General features: G+C 48.8%; 1 protein-coding gene across 1 annotated transcript in view; it reads left to right on the top strand.

The window, feature by feature from the left end:
• Positions 1-13,867, top strand: part of LOC137616390 (dentin sialophosphoprotein-like) — a 379,565-nt gene that overhangs the window by 115,858 nt on the left and 249,840 nt on the right. Inside the window, exon 4 of the mRNA XM_068346092.1 lies at positions 7,748-7,903. Within this exon, the coding sequence (XP_068202193.1) occupies positions 7,748-7,903 (156 nt within the window). The remainder of the gene's footprint in view (positions 1-7,747; positions 7,904-13,867) is intronic.

Genomic DNA, 13,867 nt, shown 5'->3' with positions numbered 1-13,867 from the left:
CCTCCCATAGCGGGGCGGCTCCCCCTCCTCCTCCGGGGGAGGATTTTGATTCTCATGTTGATGACCCTAATTCCGTGTCTAATGATGATCTCTTTCAGCTTTGGGCTTCCTTGGGGCTTGAGGGCTTGCCCTCCAAGGAAGCCCTGTTTGACCTTATCCAGTTTGGGGCCGCTGTCAAACAGTCGCCGGTGATAGCAGAGGTAGACCCTTTGTCTATTGTCAACGTGGTTGTGGCAGAGGCTTCCGACGGGTCTGGCCAAACCTCTGCTGTGGCTGATGTTGCGGACGTTGCTGAAGGCCCTCCTCCCCCTTCCGAACATCCTTTGAAGGGGGAGGTGGGTCCATTGGTCTCTCCTGCGGGTACGCCTTCCCCTCGGGGGAGCGCACTGACAGAGACTCCTCTTCGGAGGACCGACGATCCTGATGACCTCCCTCGTGGCCGCCTTCGCCGTAAGGCTCGTCGTCCTCTTCGCCGCAGGGGCCTCCCGTCTCCCTATGAGGGAGTCAAGAGGCGCCTCTTCGAGTCGTCACCTCCTCTTTCCTCTGATGAGGATTCTCCTCATCGGGAGCAGACCGTAGCAGCCACGTCCTTGGACCTCTCCAGTGATCGCTCGCGATCTCCTACGCCTACCAGACCTTCCACCTCCGGCGCAGACGCCTTCTGATCTCGTCATCCGATGGGCAACGGTCCCTTCGGGGCAAAGGGATATCTCCCACAGTGTGGGGGCTTCCCTTGCGCGTCAGGGTTCCCCTGCGTGCCCAACTTAGTAGCGCGTAAGCGCTCTCCAGGGTTGCAGCCACCTGACTCGCCGCGCCAGCGCTCACCTGCTCGTCAACGTTCGCCCGCTCGCCAGCGCTCTTCTGATAGTCAGCTCTCTCCTGCTCGCCAGTGCTCTCCTGTTAGCAGTCAACACCCTCTTGTTCCTGTTGGGCGCCCAGCGCGCCAGCGGTCTTCTGAGCGCACACAATCTCCTGCTTGTCAGCGCGCACCTGCGCACTTTGTTCTTGATAAGCGCCCTGCGCTAATGCTCGCCCACGCGCCCTAGATCTTTGGATCTGGACGCGGGCAAGGACCTGACTCCTCCTCGCCCACGCGTTCTTGTTCGTCCTTCTTCACCTGCGCAACAGTGCGCACGCTCTCCAGCGCGCACTTCAAGAGTTCCTGCGCGCCCACGCGCCTTCATATCCTGAGCCCGTCCGCGAGCGTTCGCCTTTGCGCGACGCCGCGCCACCTGATCCTGCGCCCCAGCAGTCTACGCGTCGACACCCTCCTGCGCCCCAGCTATCTCTTGCGCGTCAGCGTTCTCCTGCACGCCAGCGATTTCCAGAGCTTCTGCGATCTCCTGAGCGCCCGCGCGATCCATCGCCTGCGCGCAAGCGCTCTCCTACGCGCCAGCGCCACCTTGACCTAGATCGCCATAAGTCTCCTACGCGCACACTCACCAAATCGCCTGCGCTACTACGCGCCATCGCTCGCCAACACGCCATCACGCTCCAACGCGCCATCGCTCGCCAACGCGCCAGCGTTCGCCGACGCGCCATCGATCGCCGACGCGCCATCGATCGCCCATGCGCCACAGATCTCCAGGATGCCATCGATCTCCTGCGCCTTGCCGTTCTCCTGAGCAACAGCGATCTCCGCTTCCTGCGCTCCCGCGCGTTCCTTCGCCTACGCGCCAACACGTCCCCTCGCCAACGCGCCCGCGCGCGTTCATCCCCGCGCTCCAACAGCCTCCTGCGCGCGATTCCTTGAATCCTCCTCCGCGCGAGCGCCAGCGCGACCTCCGTTTTCGCCGGGTTCTGCAGCTCTTGCCTACGGCAGGGACGCGTGCTTCCAGGTCGCCGGGATGCCTGAAAACTTTAAATCAATCAATCAATCAATCCAGGTCGCCATCAGGATCGCCACCGCGCAAGTGCAGGTCTCTCTCTCAGGACCAGGAAGACTCGTCGGAGAGGTCTAAGCAACATTCTTCCCTTTCTTCTTTGCAGGTAGGCCCCGTTGCGTCCACTCCGAAGGGTCCGGAGATCCCCTTCCCTCCAGCGGGAATTACGGACACTGCGTCCGTATCTCGTCAGTCTTGGTTTGGTCCTTTGATGAGAGCGGTGGTGCAGGCTATGAAGCCAGCCCTCGCCGATCTGGAACTCAAGCCAAGGACAGACTCGCCCCCGCTGAAGAGAAGGAGAGGCGTGGACTTCGTGGTGACTTCTCCCAGGGAGAAGTTGGCTCCTGAGAGGTCCGTCAGGAAGGCTCCATCCCCTTCACAGTCGTTTTCTCCTTCTCCTGTAGACGAGGCCTTCCCGTCCTCAGGAGAGTCCAGCTAGGCGGGGACCTCTCCCTCGGCACCAAGGGGAGAGACCCCTCCTCGAGGAGGAGAAGCGACTCGCGTGGAAGGTACTTTCCAGATCTCTTTGCTGGAGTCCTGTATCCTGCCCAGGAGGGAACCCAAGGACTCAAAGACAGTTCCGAAGTCGTCTTCGCGGATTCGTCAGGAGCCAACCAGACCCTGGGAGAACGTCCACGTGTCTCCCCAAGAAGAGCCTCTGGGGACGGGAGACTTAGCTGCCAGTCCGCAGGGAGGAGAGCAGCATGAGTCTGAGCACGCCTTCTGGCAGGTCTTGAATCTGATGAGGCAGCTCAACAGGTTCAAGGACCCGGAGATCGCCCCTCGCGAAGGCAAGGACACAGTCCTGGACCAGGTCTATGGTACTCAGAAGCCCCCGAAGGCCAACGCGTTTTTGCCTTGGTCCCAGGGGGTGAAGAGTGCCAGAGACAAGGTCGACGCTCAACTCTCAGACCTCGCCTCCTCCAGCCGTTCCTCTGCCGGGAACAGACTCCTCCCACCTCCTCGTTTACAGCAGAAGAGGTATTTTGAGATCATGGGGTAGTCCAGCCTAGCTCTTCCCCTCTACCACTAGGTGGAAGAGCTTACAAGGGGAGTTCTGCTTGAGAAGCTCTCCTCCCGGCAGGTGACATTCTCGGCGTCGGAGATCCTGAGCCAGGAGAAGGTCGCGAAGTGTGCCATGCAGGCCACTTCGTGGCTGGGTTCTCTGGGCATCCTATTGCGCTCCGAGGACTTGTCTAAGGAGAGCAATAGGAAGGCCCTGGAGACCTTCCTCCTCTCGGGCACTCGCTCCATCGAGTTCCTGGCCCACCAGGTTACCAACCTGTGGGCCAACTCGGTGTTGAAGCGTCGTGATGCGGTGACCGAGAAGTTCCACCCGAAGGTCCCTGCCGTGGATGTCTGCAGGGTCAGACACTCCTCCATCCTTGGAGGAAGCTTGTTCGAGCCCAAGGACATGGAACGCACAGCTGAGAGGTGGAGGAAGTCTAGCTAGGACTCGCTCCTCCAGAGGGCCCTCGCATCTCGGCCCTACAAGCCTCCAGCTCCGCAGCAACATCAACAGCAGCCTCGCAGGACACTGAAGCAGGCTCCGGCAGCTAAGACGAAGGTTTCTAAGCCTCAGCCCTTTCCTGTCAAGGACAAGAGGGGCGGCAAGTCCTCCAGGGGAGGCAAAACTCCTAGAGGGAGCGGCCGTGGCCGTAAACGCTAGGAGTGGCAGTCCCACCGCGTGTCCACCTGTGGGGGGATGCCTACAAAGTTGCGTGCACAGGTGGCAGCAACATGGGGCCGATTCTTGGATGGTCTCCGTGATCAGCCAAGGTTATCGCGTCCCATTCACGACATCTCAACCTCCCATGCTCAACAAGGATGCTCTCCAGGAGGTCGTCGACGGCTCCCCAGGCTTCTCAGTCGACTCTTTCTTGTAAAGAAGGCGTCTGGAGGCTGGAGACCCGTCGTCGACCTCTCGGCTCTGAACAAGTTTGCCAAGCAAACTCCGTTCAGCATGGAGACAGCAGACACGGTCAGACTTGTAGTGAGACCACAGGACTTAATGTGTACAGTACACTGGATCTGAAGGATCCGTACTTCCAGATCCTAATCCATCCGTCTTCCAGGAAGTACTTGTGATTCAGCCTAGACAGCAAGACCTACCAGTTCAAGGTACTGTGCTTCGGTCTCTCCACAGCACCTCTGGTGTTCACCAGAGTGTTTACCCTGATTTCGTCATGGGCGCACAGGAACGGCATCTATCTCTTCCGATATCTGGACGACTGGCTGATCCTGGCAGACTTTTGAGTCGACCCTTCTTCGACACCGAGACAGGCTTCTGGGACTTTGTCAAGATCTAGGGATCATGGTAAATCTCGAGAAGTCCTCTCTGCAGCTGTCCCAGCGACTGATTTATCTAGGCATGTTATTAGACACCAATCTCCACAAAAGCCTTTCCATCAGACGACAGGATAGCAAGGCTGAGGAGGGTGGCAGAACCCTTCCTCAGGTGGGAAGAGCTTCCAGCCGAATCATGGTTGCGTCTTTTAGGTCACCTAGCCTCCCTGGCCCGTCTGGTCCCGAACGGCCGTCTCAGGATGAGATCCTTACAATAGCGGCTCAAGTCCCGGTGGAGTCAAGGCTCCGATTCCCCAGACTTTCTGGTCCCCAGAGGACCCACGGAACAGGCGGACATGCGGTGGTGGCTGATCGACGAGAACCTTCGAAAGAGAGTGGATCTTCTCGTCCTCCCCCCGGATTTGACGCTGTTTTCAGACGCGTCAAAAGAAGGGTGGGGCCCCCACATTCTGAACCAGAGGATCTCAGGCCTTTGGTCAGAATCAGAAAAGTACCTGCACATCAACCTGCTAGAGATGAAGGCCGTATACCTGGCTCTTCAACAGTTCCAACGGACCCTGGCGGGCCACTCCATGGTGGTGATGAGCAACAACACCACGGTAGTGGCTTATATCAACAAGCAGGGAGGTACTTTTTCACAACAGCTATCCCATCTTGCGGTAGAGATTCTGAGGTGGACCGAAGTCCACTCGATAACACTATCAGCTCGCTTCATTCCTGGCAAGAGGAATGTGCTCGCGACAGTCTGAGCAGGGCTTCGCAGATAGTGAGTACCGAGTGGTCTTTGGATCCTCAGATAGCCAACAAAGTCCTGACTTTGTGGAGTTCCCCGACGATGGACCTGTTGGCGCAGCCTTGAATTTCAAGCTGCCTCTATACTGCTCCCCAGTCCCGGACCCCAAGGCTCTCTGGCAAGATACTTTCCAACAACGGTGGGACAACATTGACGTGTACGCCTTCCCACCGTTCTGTCTGATGAGAAGGGTGCTCAACAGGACCAGACTATCGGTCAACCCGTCTATGACCCTGATAGCTCCGCTATGGCATCACGCGGAATGGTTCCCGGAGCTTCCGAGAGAACTTCCCCCACGACACGAGCTACTCAGACAACCACATTGCAACATCTTCCACAAAGCCGTAGCCTCGCTTCGGCTTCACGCCTGGAGACTATCCAGCGTCTCCTGCGAAAGTCCTCTGCGGGAGTCTACCAGGCGAAGTGGAGAGTCTTCTGTGGTTGGTGTCGTGGGAGGGGTATCTCTCCACTCGATGCCACTATTCCAGCAATAGCGGAGTTTCTCGTTTATTTGCGTGAGGAAATGCACCTTTCGGTCTCGGTGGTGAAAGGCTATCACTCAGCCTTAAGCCTAGCTTTTAGGCTGAAAAGAGTGGACATTTCTTCCTCGCTAGAACTCTCTCTACTCATACGTAGCTATGAGCTTACCTGCCCTCAGTCGGAAGTAAGACCTCCTCCATGGAACGTAGTTCGGGTTCTCAGGGCTCTTAAGAGACCTCCCTTCGAATCATTACGCCAGGCCTCTGATCGCCACCTGGCTTGGAAGACGGCTTTCCTACTCGCGTTGGCCTCTGCCAAGCGAGTTAGTGAACTTCATGGTCTCTCGTACGACATCGCCCATTCAAGGGGATGGAGGGAGGTAATGTTCAGGTTCGTCCTTGAGTTTGTTGCCAAGACTCAGAACCCTGGAGTGCCGGACCCACGGTTTGACTCCTTCAGGGTCACGAGTCTCCGTTCTGTAACAAGTGACCCAAACCATCTGCTATTATGCCCAGTGAGGAGTCTGAGGCGTTACTTGAAGAGGACAGCTGCAGTTCATCCCCGCGTGCAAGCGTTGTTTGTAAGCACAGGCAGGACGAAGAGGAGGGTCACCAAGAACACCATCTCGGCTTGGATTCGAAGGGTCATCCACCACGCCTTGAATCCTGACCCTCCTCCGTCACGTCGCCCTAGGGCACACGACGTCAGGGGCATCACTACGTCCCTGGCCTTCGAGAGAAACTTCTCTGTGACGCAGGTGCTACAAGCTGGGGTCTGGAAGCGTCAAACGACCTTCACAGCCCACTACCTGCAGGACGTGACCCACAGGAGCCTCAATACCTTTTCTATCGGCCCTGTGGTGGCTGCACAACAGCTGGTCTAACCTCAGGCTCCTTAATGGACAAGTAGCAGAAGGTTGAGGGCGTTGTTACCCGGTTTTAGTCTGTGTGAATGAAAGAGTATGTCTGGCCCTTACTTCTTTCTTCATCCTCCCCTCTCTTGGGGAAAGCAGCATCCTGGTCTCCGCATAGCTGACCTCAACCTCTGCAGGTAAACCATGCTCACTTGTGTTACTAGTATTAAATTAATACTGTCGCGTCCCCCATACCCTGACGAGGTGGTATTGGGAACATCCTAGCCTAGATTCCCATCTAAAGGACTCCAGGTCAACTTCCTAGGACGAGTTACTCTCTATTCCTCCACACAACTTATGTAGGCCACACGTTCCTTGCGGAGCAAGGAACTTGTGAGGCACAGGGACTCCTTTTTCTCGAGTGCTACTCACTTGGATTCTGAGTCCCCGGGTAAAGCCAAAGCCAGTAAGACTGGGGACTTTCCACCCTTCCTAAGGGATAAGTCATCCAATGTAAATAGCGTGGTTTGTATTTTGGTTACGGAACAAATGACAAATTCGGAGATAATTTGTATTTTTCCTAACCATACAAATCTTAGCTATTTACACATATTTGCCCGCCAGCCCTGTCCCCCAAGACATGTCCTACCTCTAAGTGAAGTGAGACAACTCACCGGTGTGTGGGGGGGGAGGGGTAGCAAGCTACCCCTTCCCCTACCCCCTTGTTAACTAGCGCGGGGGTAGTTAACCCTCGTTAAAATTCTATTGGCTCGTCAATTTCAGCTACGCCGAAAGTAAACCCTATGTAAATAGCTAAGGTTTGTATGGTTAGGAAAAATACAAATTATCTCCGAATTTGTCATTTTTTAGTTGTTTGCTACCCTAAGAAATGCTGGATATGTATGATTGATGAGTCAAACATTTGATTTAGAATGACCTTTCTTGGTCTTGTAAAATCGCTTATCCATCAAGGCTCTGAAACCAAAGGCTCTGGACAATCGATGGTGTACCAGTATATGTTTTTGTTTTTATATTTTTCAGTTTCACCTTACAGTAATCTGTTGGAATATGTATATATTTGATAGATTACATAATTGGAAGCTAAACTGTATGAAGTAATTTCTAATGAAACAACAATGAAATGACGCTCACTGCCATACTTTTATATTGTCATAAATTCTCACTAAGGGGAGAGTAATGTGGGAAATGCAATCACTGATCTGAAGGTTGAGCTTGTTTCCTTGGGATTTATTGCATGGTGATTCATGATTTATTTACATGATTTTCTTTAAGTTTAAATATTTTCTTGATTTACATATAAAAAGCAAATTTTAATGTCATTTGTCTAGTGTTTTGAGATACCATTATTTTCAAGCTGTTTATTATAAATAAAAATAATTTTTCTGCCTTTAAATATAAGTTAATTTTCAGACCAATCCCACTTGTCCACAAGATCGAATACCATTCACTGTGGTACTAGTCCGAAAAGTGTTGGGTGGACCAATCAGCAAAGAGATACCAATTCCTAAAGGTCCAGCACCAGATGTGTACGAATTTGTTGAGACTGAGAATCCAACTTATTGTGAAGTGAGTGTTTTCTTTAGTTACTGAAAGTTATAGCACTATCTTATTTTAAAGCCTTTGTTTATTGTGCACTGTTCTGCTTTATTTAGCTAATTTGAATGTTATTTCTTATCTGAAAAGAATTTTTTAATGTTTGTTCCTTATACAGATGATATGCTTGGGAATATGGTGAGTGTAAAATGTACAGTATTGATCATAATGATGCTTTTAGAGGTAATACATATCGTTCTTTTCTTAAAACAAAAGAACAAAATGTTAGAATTGAAAATATAGTAGTTATTTACTCTTTGAACACAGTAAATGGACTTATTTTTGGTGAACGGCACAGCCTGGCCAAGCAATAAGTACATTAATGAGTGTTCAAATTTTATTTTTTTCATTTACGTATATGTAAGGATGTGTCTACGGTAAAATAAATTTGTAGCTTAGATAGTGTTTTACAAGTTTATTGCTGATATATAAATATTAGGAGTGTTTTTAATAGCGTAATTGTTCCGTCACTCAATACAAACCTTCCTCTATTTATAAGGATATTACTTTAGACTAATCATAAGACTTTTAGTGAGGGTAAACCACCCACCCACTAGTTAATGGGGGAGGGGGGGAATGGCCAGCTACCCCCACTCACTCACACCCCTTGGTAGAGTAATCACTTTACTTTTGGGTCGGTGTTGTCTCTCTCTCCGCCCAAAACTTGACCAGCCTTTTGTTTTGTTTTTCTTATACAGTCATAACTCTCTTCATGAAAGAATCTACTTACGAAATTTTCATGCTGCGAAACGATGCGAATATTTTCATGACTTACATTGTGAAAAATGTTTCATGGCGGTTATTCTTAATTTTGTAGCGAATTTGCACGGTGGTGTTCCCTGTTGATCTAACGTTTTTGAAGAGTATGGACATCCACCAGAAGGTAAGGATGTCGGAAGTGTCTATGGACACTGAAAAGGATCTACAGTGAGCCCTCTCTACTTCGCGGTTCGACTATCGCGGATTCACCACTTCGCGGATTTTTTCATAACGCATGTATATACATATATCGCGGATTTTCCGGAAATTTCGAAAATACCGCGATATATGAAGACCCCAAATACGTATTTCGTTAATTCCATTAATACTGTAATTAGTAATATCTGCTCTTACTGATGGTTCATTGCATTACATATGACATATAATTCAGTACAGAAAGAAATAAAACACGAAAAGAGAATGTGATCATACGATAATTCAGTATACGGTACGTAGTAAAATTAAATCGAACATGAAACGCAAATCAGATAGAGTCATACCGTATTTCAATGGTGTAAGGCTGCTGATGGCTACTACTACAAATGTAATGGATGTGCATCTTTTCCATGAATCTTTTGTATGTATGCGTACGTAGTACTGCATCCAATAATATTCTTTGTTGCAAAAATCACATCTCGAATAAGCGTACATATCCTACAACAAAACAAGAGTAAAATAGCGTACGTAAAGCTGTGTACGTAGTACCTTGTATTTGAATTGGTAACTACTACGTAGCATGTAAGACAGACTGTGATTGGTTCAAGTGCTGATAGATGACGAATCAGATCCCAAGTTTTGAAATCTAGCCTGTGATTGGTGTTTTGACCGCTTCTCCAACCCGCAGCATCTTTTTGCGGCCACTTTGTTTGCCGCTCTCTCGCCGGGTACTGTAGATGCTGCTACGTTACTGTGAACTTTAATCTGTGCTGTGCGTGACTGTTTTAAGTTGAACTTTTTGTTGAACTTTCTGTTTAACCCCTACTGTACAATGGCTCCCAAGCGTTCTGCTTCTACTAAGGCTGGTAGTGAGCCTAAACGCCACCGAAAGATGATGACGATTGCTGAGAAGGTGACACTTCTCGATATGTTAAAAGAAGGCAGAAGTTACGCGGTCGCAGCCCGCCATTTTGGAGTGAACGAATCCACCGTTCGCTACATCAAGAAGGACGAGGCGAACATTAGAAAGACGGCTGCCATCACCTTAGCAGATCAGCGAAGCGAGTCGTTACCACGCGTAATAAAACGATCGTCCGTATGGAAGGTGCTTTAGCAGTCTGGATTGCCGACTGCCGGAAGAAGAACATAGCCTTGGATACGAACACCATCCGAACCAAGGCTTTGGGCTTGTATGAGAATTTTGCGGCAAAGGAACCTCAAGACGACGATGGCGACCATGCTGAAGAAGACGAAGATGATGTTGATGAACCTCAACCAGGGACATCCACTGATTCCCAGCCTCAGAAACAACGTTTTTCCGCCAGCAAAGGATGGTTCGCGAAGTTTCAGAAACGCTTCGGCCTGAAAAGCGTTTCCCTGCATGGCGAGGCTGCTTCCGCTGACACTACCGCTGCTGAAACTTACGCGAACGAGACGTTCAAGAACATTATCGCCGAAGGTGGATACAAACCGGAACAAGTGTTTAATATGGATGAGACCGGCTTGTTTTGGAAGAGAATGCCGTCGCGAATTTCCTGTTTAAAGAAGAAGCCAAAGCCTCTGGCATTAAAACGTTCAAAGATCGCGTAACCCTCGTGATGTGTGGCAATGCTGCTGGATTTTTGCTAAAGCCGGGGCTTATTTACAAGGCGAAAAATCCTCGCGCTTTGAAAAACAAAAATAAGAATCTCCTTCCTGTGTACTGGATGCATAATCAAAAAGCATGGATTACGAAGATGCTGACCTCCAACTGGTTCCACCAGTGTTTTATCCCGCAAGTCAGCAAATATCTTGTAGAGAAGAGCTTGCCATTTAAGATCCTTCTCCTTATGAATAACGCTGGTGGACACGCAACTGATCTGTCGCATGAGGGCATTCAGGTTGAGTTCCTGCCACCCAACACCACGTCATTAATTCAATCGATGGACCAGGGGTTTATCAGGGCGTTCAAGGCCCTCTACACGAAGAATACCTTGGCGGACCTCGTTGCGTGTGTGGATGCTGCCCAAGATGATGAGGATGAAACTTTCAATTTGAAGGCGTACTGGCGGAAGTACACAATAGCCACGTGCCTGCAGAACATCCAGAAGGCACTGCAAGAAATGAAACCTGCTACTGTCAATGCGAGCTGGAAGAAGTTGTGGCCCCAGATTGTTTACGATGACGAGGGATTTACACCTGCTGAGATTCAACACTCTGCAATACGCAAATCTGTGCAGTTGGCTGCGATAATTGTAGGTGACGGGTTTGGCGACATGACGACTGAAGACGTCGACGAGTTGTTGGACTGCCATTCCCAGCCGCTAACTGACGCAGACCTAGAAGGCCTGACGAAATCGACCAGTGAAGAAGACAGTGAAACACAGGAAGAGACCCAAGACAATGTCGAAGAAACGGGCTTAACATTAGAACGGCTTGACAAGCTCTGCAACCTTGCGAAGGAGTTGAAACAAATGTCACAAGAGTGGGACGAGGATACGGTTCGTTCTATGCAATTCTGCAACAAGATCGATGATGACATGACTCCCTACAGGATGCTCTTCGAGCGAAAAAAGAAGCAGCGGCAGCAACTTCCGATCACAATGTTCTTCCAGCCTCGCAAAAAAGAGCCAGTTCCTCCTGCTAGTACGCCTTCGGAAGAAATTGAAGAAGTGTCCCAGGAAGAAGTTGAAGAGGTGTCCCAGGAAAAGACACCTCCGTCTGAAGAGACGTAAAATACTATCATTGGCTGCACAGTAGAAGACATCATCAGCTTCATCATCATCATTTCTACTGTGCAGCAAATTCATCGCCATCATCATTCAAGTTTTTCTTCAACTTCTTTCGTGGTGAGTACAGTAACAATCTTTATTTTTTTTATACATGTTTTACTTTAATATTCTAACATTTTAATATTTGTGCCTGTTTTAGTTTAGTATGCATTAAGTTAAAGGGAAGGTTTTTAAAAGTCTGAATATACATGTTATAACCTATCTTATTTTTTTATTTAAAATTTACATTTACGTACGTAAAACATTCTCTCTCTCTCTCTCTCTCTCTCTCTCTCTCTCTCTCTCTCTCTCTCTCTCTCTCTCTCTCTCTCTCTCTCTTTTAAATTGTTTTCCTGCTTTGCTATGTATGTACTGTATGATTTTATTTAGATACGGTAAATAATATTTGTAATAACATATTTTCTAAAAGCTTTTACTGTAATATCATTATTTATCACTTTCATCATGCGCGTTAAATGCCTTCGTTTGTTTATTACGATCGAAGATGGAGCGTACTTTATGACGGCGGCGTCATAAAGAAAAACATTTCATTTGGAAGTCCTAAGAAAAATTAAGTAAAACATTGGTAATAACAAAATCAACATACTGTATAATCAATATAATCGATGCTAAAACTAACCTATACACAGATGTGTAAATGCGTTTGTTTCTTCATTATGATCAGAGATAAACGTAAACAAAACATTGGTTGCCATTTTTTATCGTGCTTTTTGGCGTGTTTAGGAAACGTATGATATAAAATCGCCTTTAATATTTGTGCCTGTTTTAGTTTAGGGTACTGTAGTACATGCATTAAGTGTTCTGTACATTAAAGGGTAGTTTGTTAACAGTACTACGTATAAGGGAAGGTTTTAAAAGTCTGAATATACATGTTAAATAAATATGTAAGTATGGTGTCCCTACTTCGCGGATTTTCACCTATCGCGGTCGGGTCTGGAACCTATCTACCGCGATAAACGAGGGCTCACTGTATTAGAAGATCATCTCGCGGAGGAGTCTACTCTACCTCTGGAAGAAGATGATGATGTTGTGTCGGAATTCCTTCCGTCTGTGCCGGCCCCAGAGCCGTTACCCTCGATGTCTTCACCTTCTACCCCTCCATTAGACAACATGAGCCAGGTGCTGGCTCATCTTACAGTTGTTCCGTAACCGAAATACAAACCACGCTATTTACATTGGGTTTACTTTCGGCGTAGCTGAAATTGACGAACCATTAGATTTTAACGAGGGTTTACTACCCCCGCGCTAGTTAGCAGGGGTAGGGGAGGGGTAGCTAGCTACCCCTACCCCCCTCACACCGGTGAAATGTGTCACTTCACTTTTGGCTCGGACAAGGTACAGACATGCCTGTCTTCGTCCTCACTTGGCAGCCATTATATGTTTTGTCTTTACTTAATCACTTACTTTTCTTATACTCAATATATATGTTAACATATTTTCGTGTTTATGTACAGTATATATTTGAGTATAGAAATCAGTAAGTTTCCTTTTCAGAGTTCGTGCTTGTGTGTGTAGTGTACGATATCTCCGTGGAGCCCTCGGCAGTTAGGCCACCACGGTGTAATTTCATGGGTCGCGATCGAGTTTGACTACGGTCTCTCTCTCTCTCTCTCTCTTGAGGTCGTTCACCCTTTACTACGTTTTACCTTTACTACGTCTGGGTAGCTTCCTTCCCGTGTGGGTGGGGTTGCTACGCCGTACATTTTGTCTCAATTAGTTTATGAATCTAATTGTATTTGTTGACTTTTCAGCTTTTTGTAGAACGATTCCTTTCGGGGTTTTCGTTCTTTATTTAGGGAACATTCATATTTGAATTTCATAATTATAATTGTTATAATTCTGTGTTTGTTACAGCTCTCATTCCGTGAGTGTAAGTGGTTTTGAGGGCACGTGCCTGTTGTGTAATTCTTGTTTTCTTTTCCCTCGGGATTCCTCTTCGGAGTCTTCCCGGGAGAATGAATGTTAACTAATGACTTTTGTTTTTTATTTTCACAGTTAACGATCTAGTTTCGTTTGTGTAATGTGACAACGAAGTGAGCTGTCTTGTTGGGGCCTGGGGAGTCTGCTGTTGCTTCCTCCCCTATAGATCTTCGTCAGGGGCGTGTCTCCTTCTCCTGGAAGTGCTCCCGTGACGACTGACAGCTCTCCAGTTCATTTTAGAACACTCAGGAGGCTCGCCTCCTTGGGTGGGTAACTTCCCTTCCGAGGGAAGTTTTCCCGTCCAGGCTTGAGTTTTTTCCCTTCGGGGGGA

This window comes from Palaemon carinicauda, chromosome 22 (genome assembly GCF_036898095.1).
Source record: "Palaemon carinicauda isolate YSFRI2023 chromosome 22, ASM3689809v2, whole genome shotgun sequence".
In the NCBI taxonomy this organism is placed as follows: domain Eukaryota; kingdom Metazoa; phylum Arthropoda; class Malacostraca; order Decapoda; family Palaemonidae; genus Palaemon; species Palaemon carinicauda.
The sequence above is the reverse complement of the archived record's forward strand: the minus strand, read 5'-3'. Positions and strand labels throughout refer to the sequence as shown.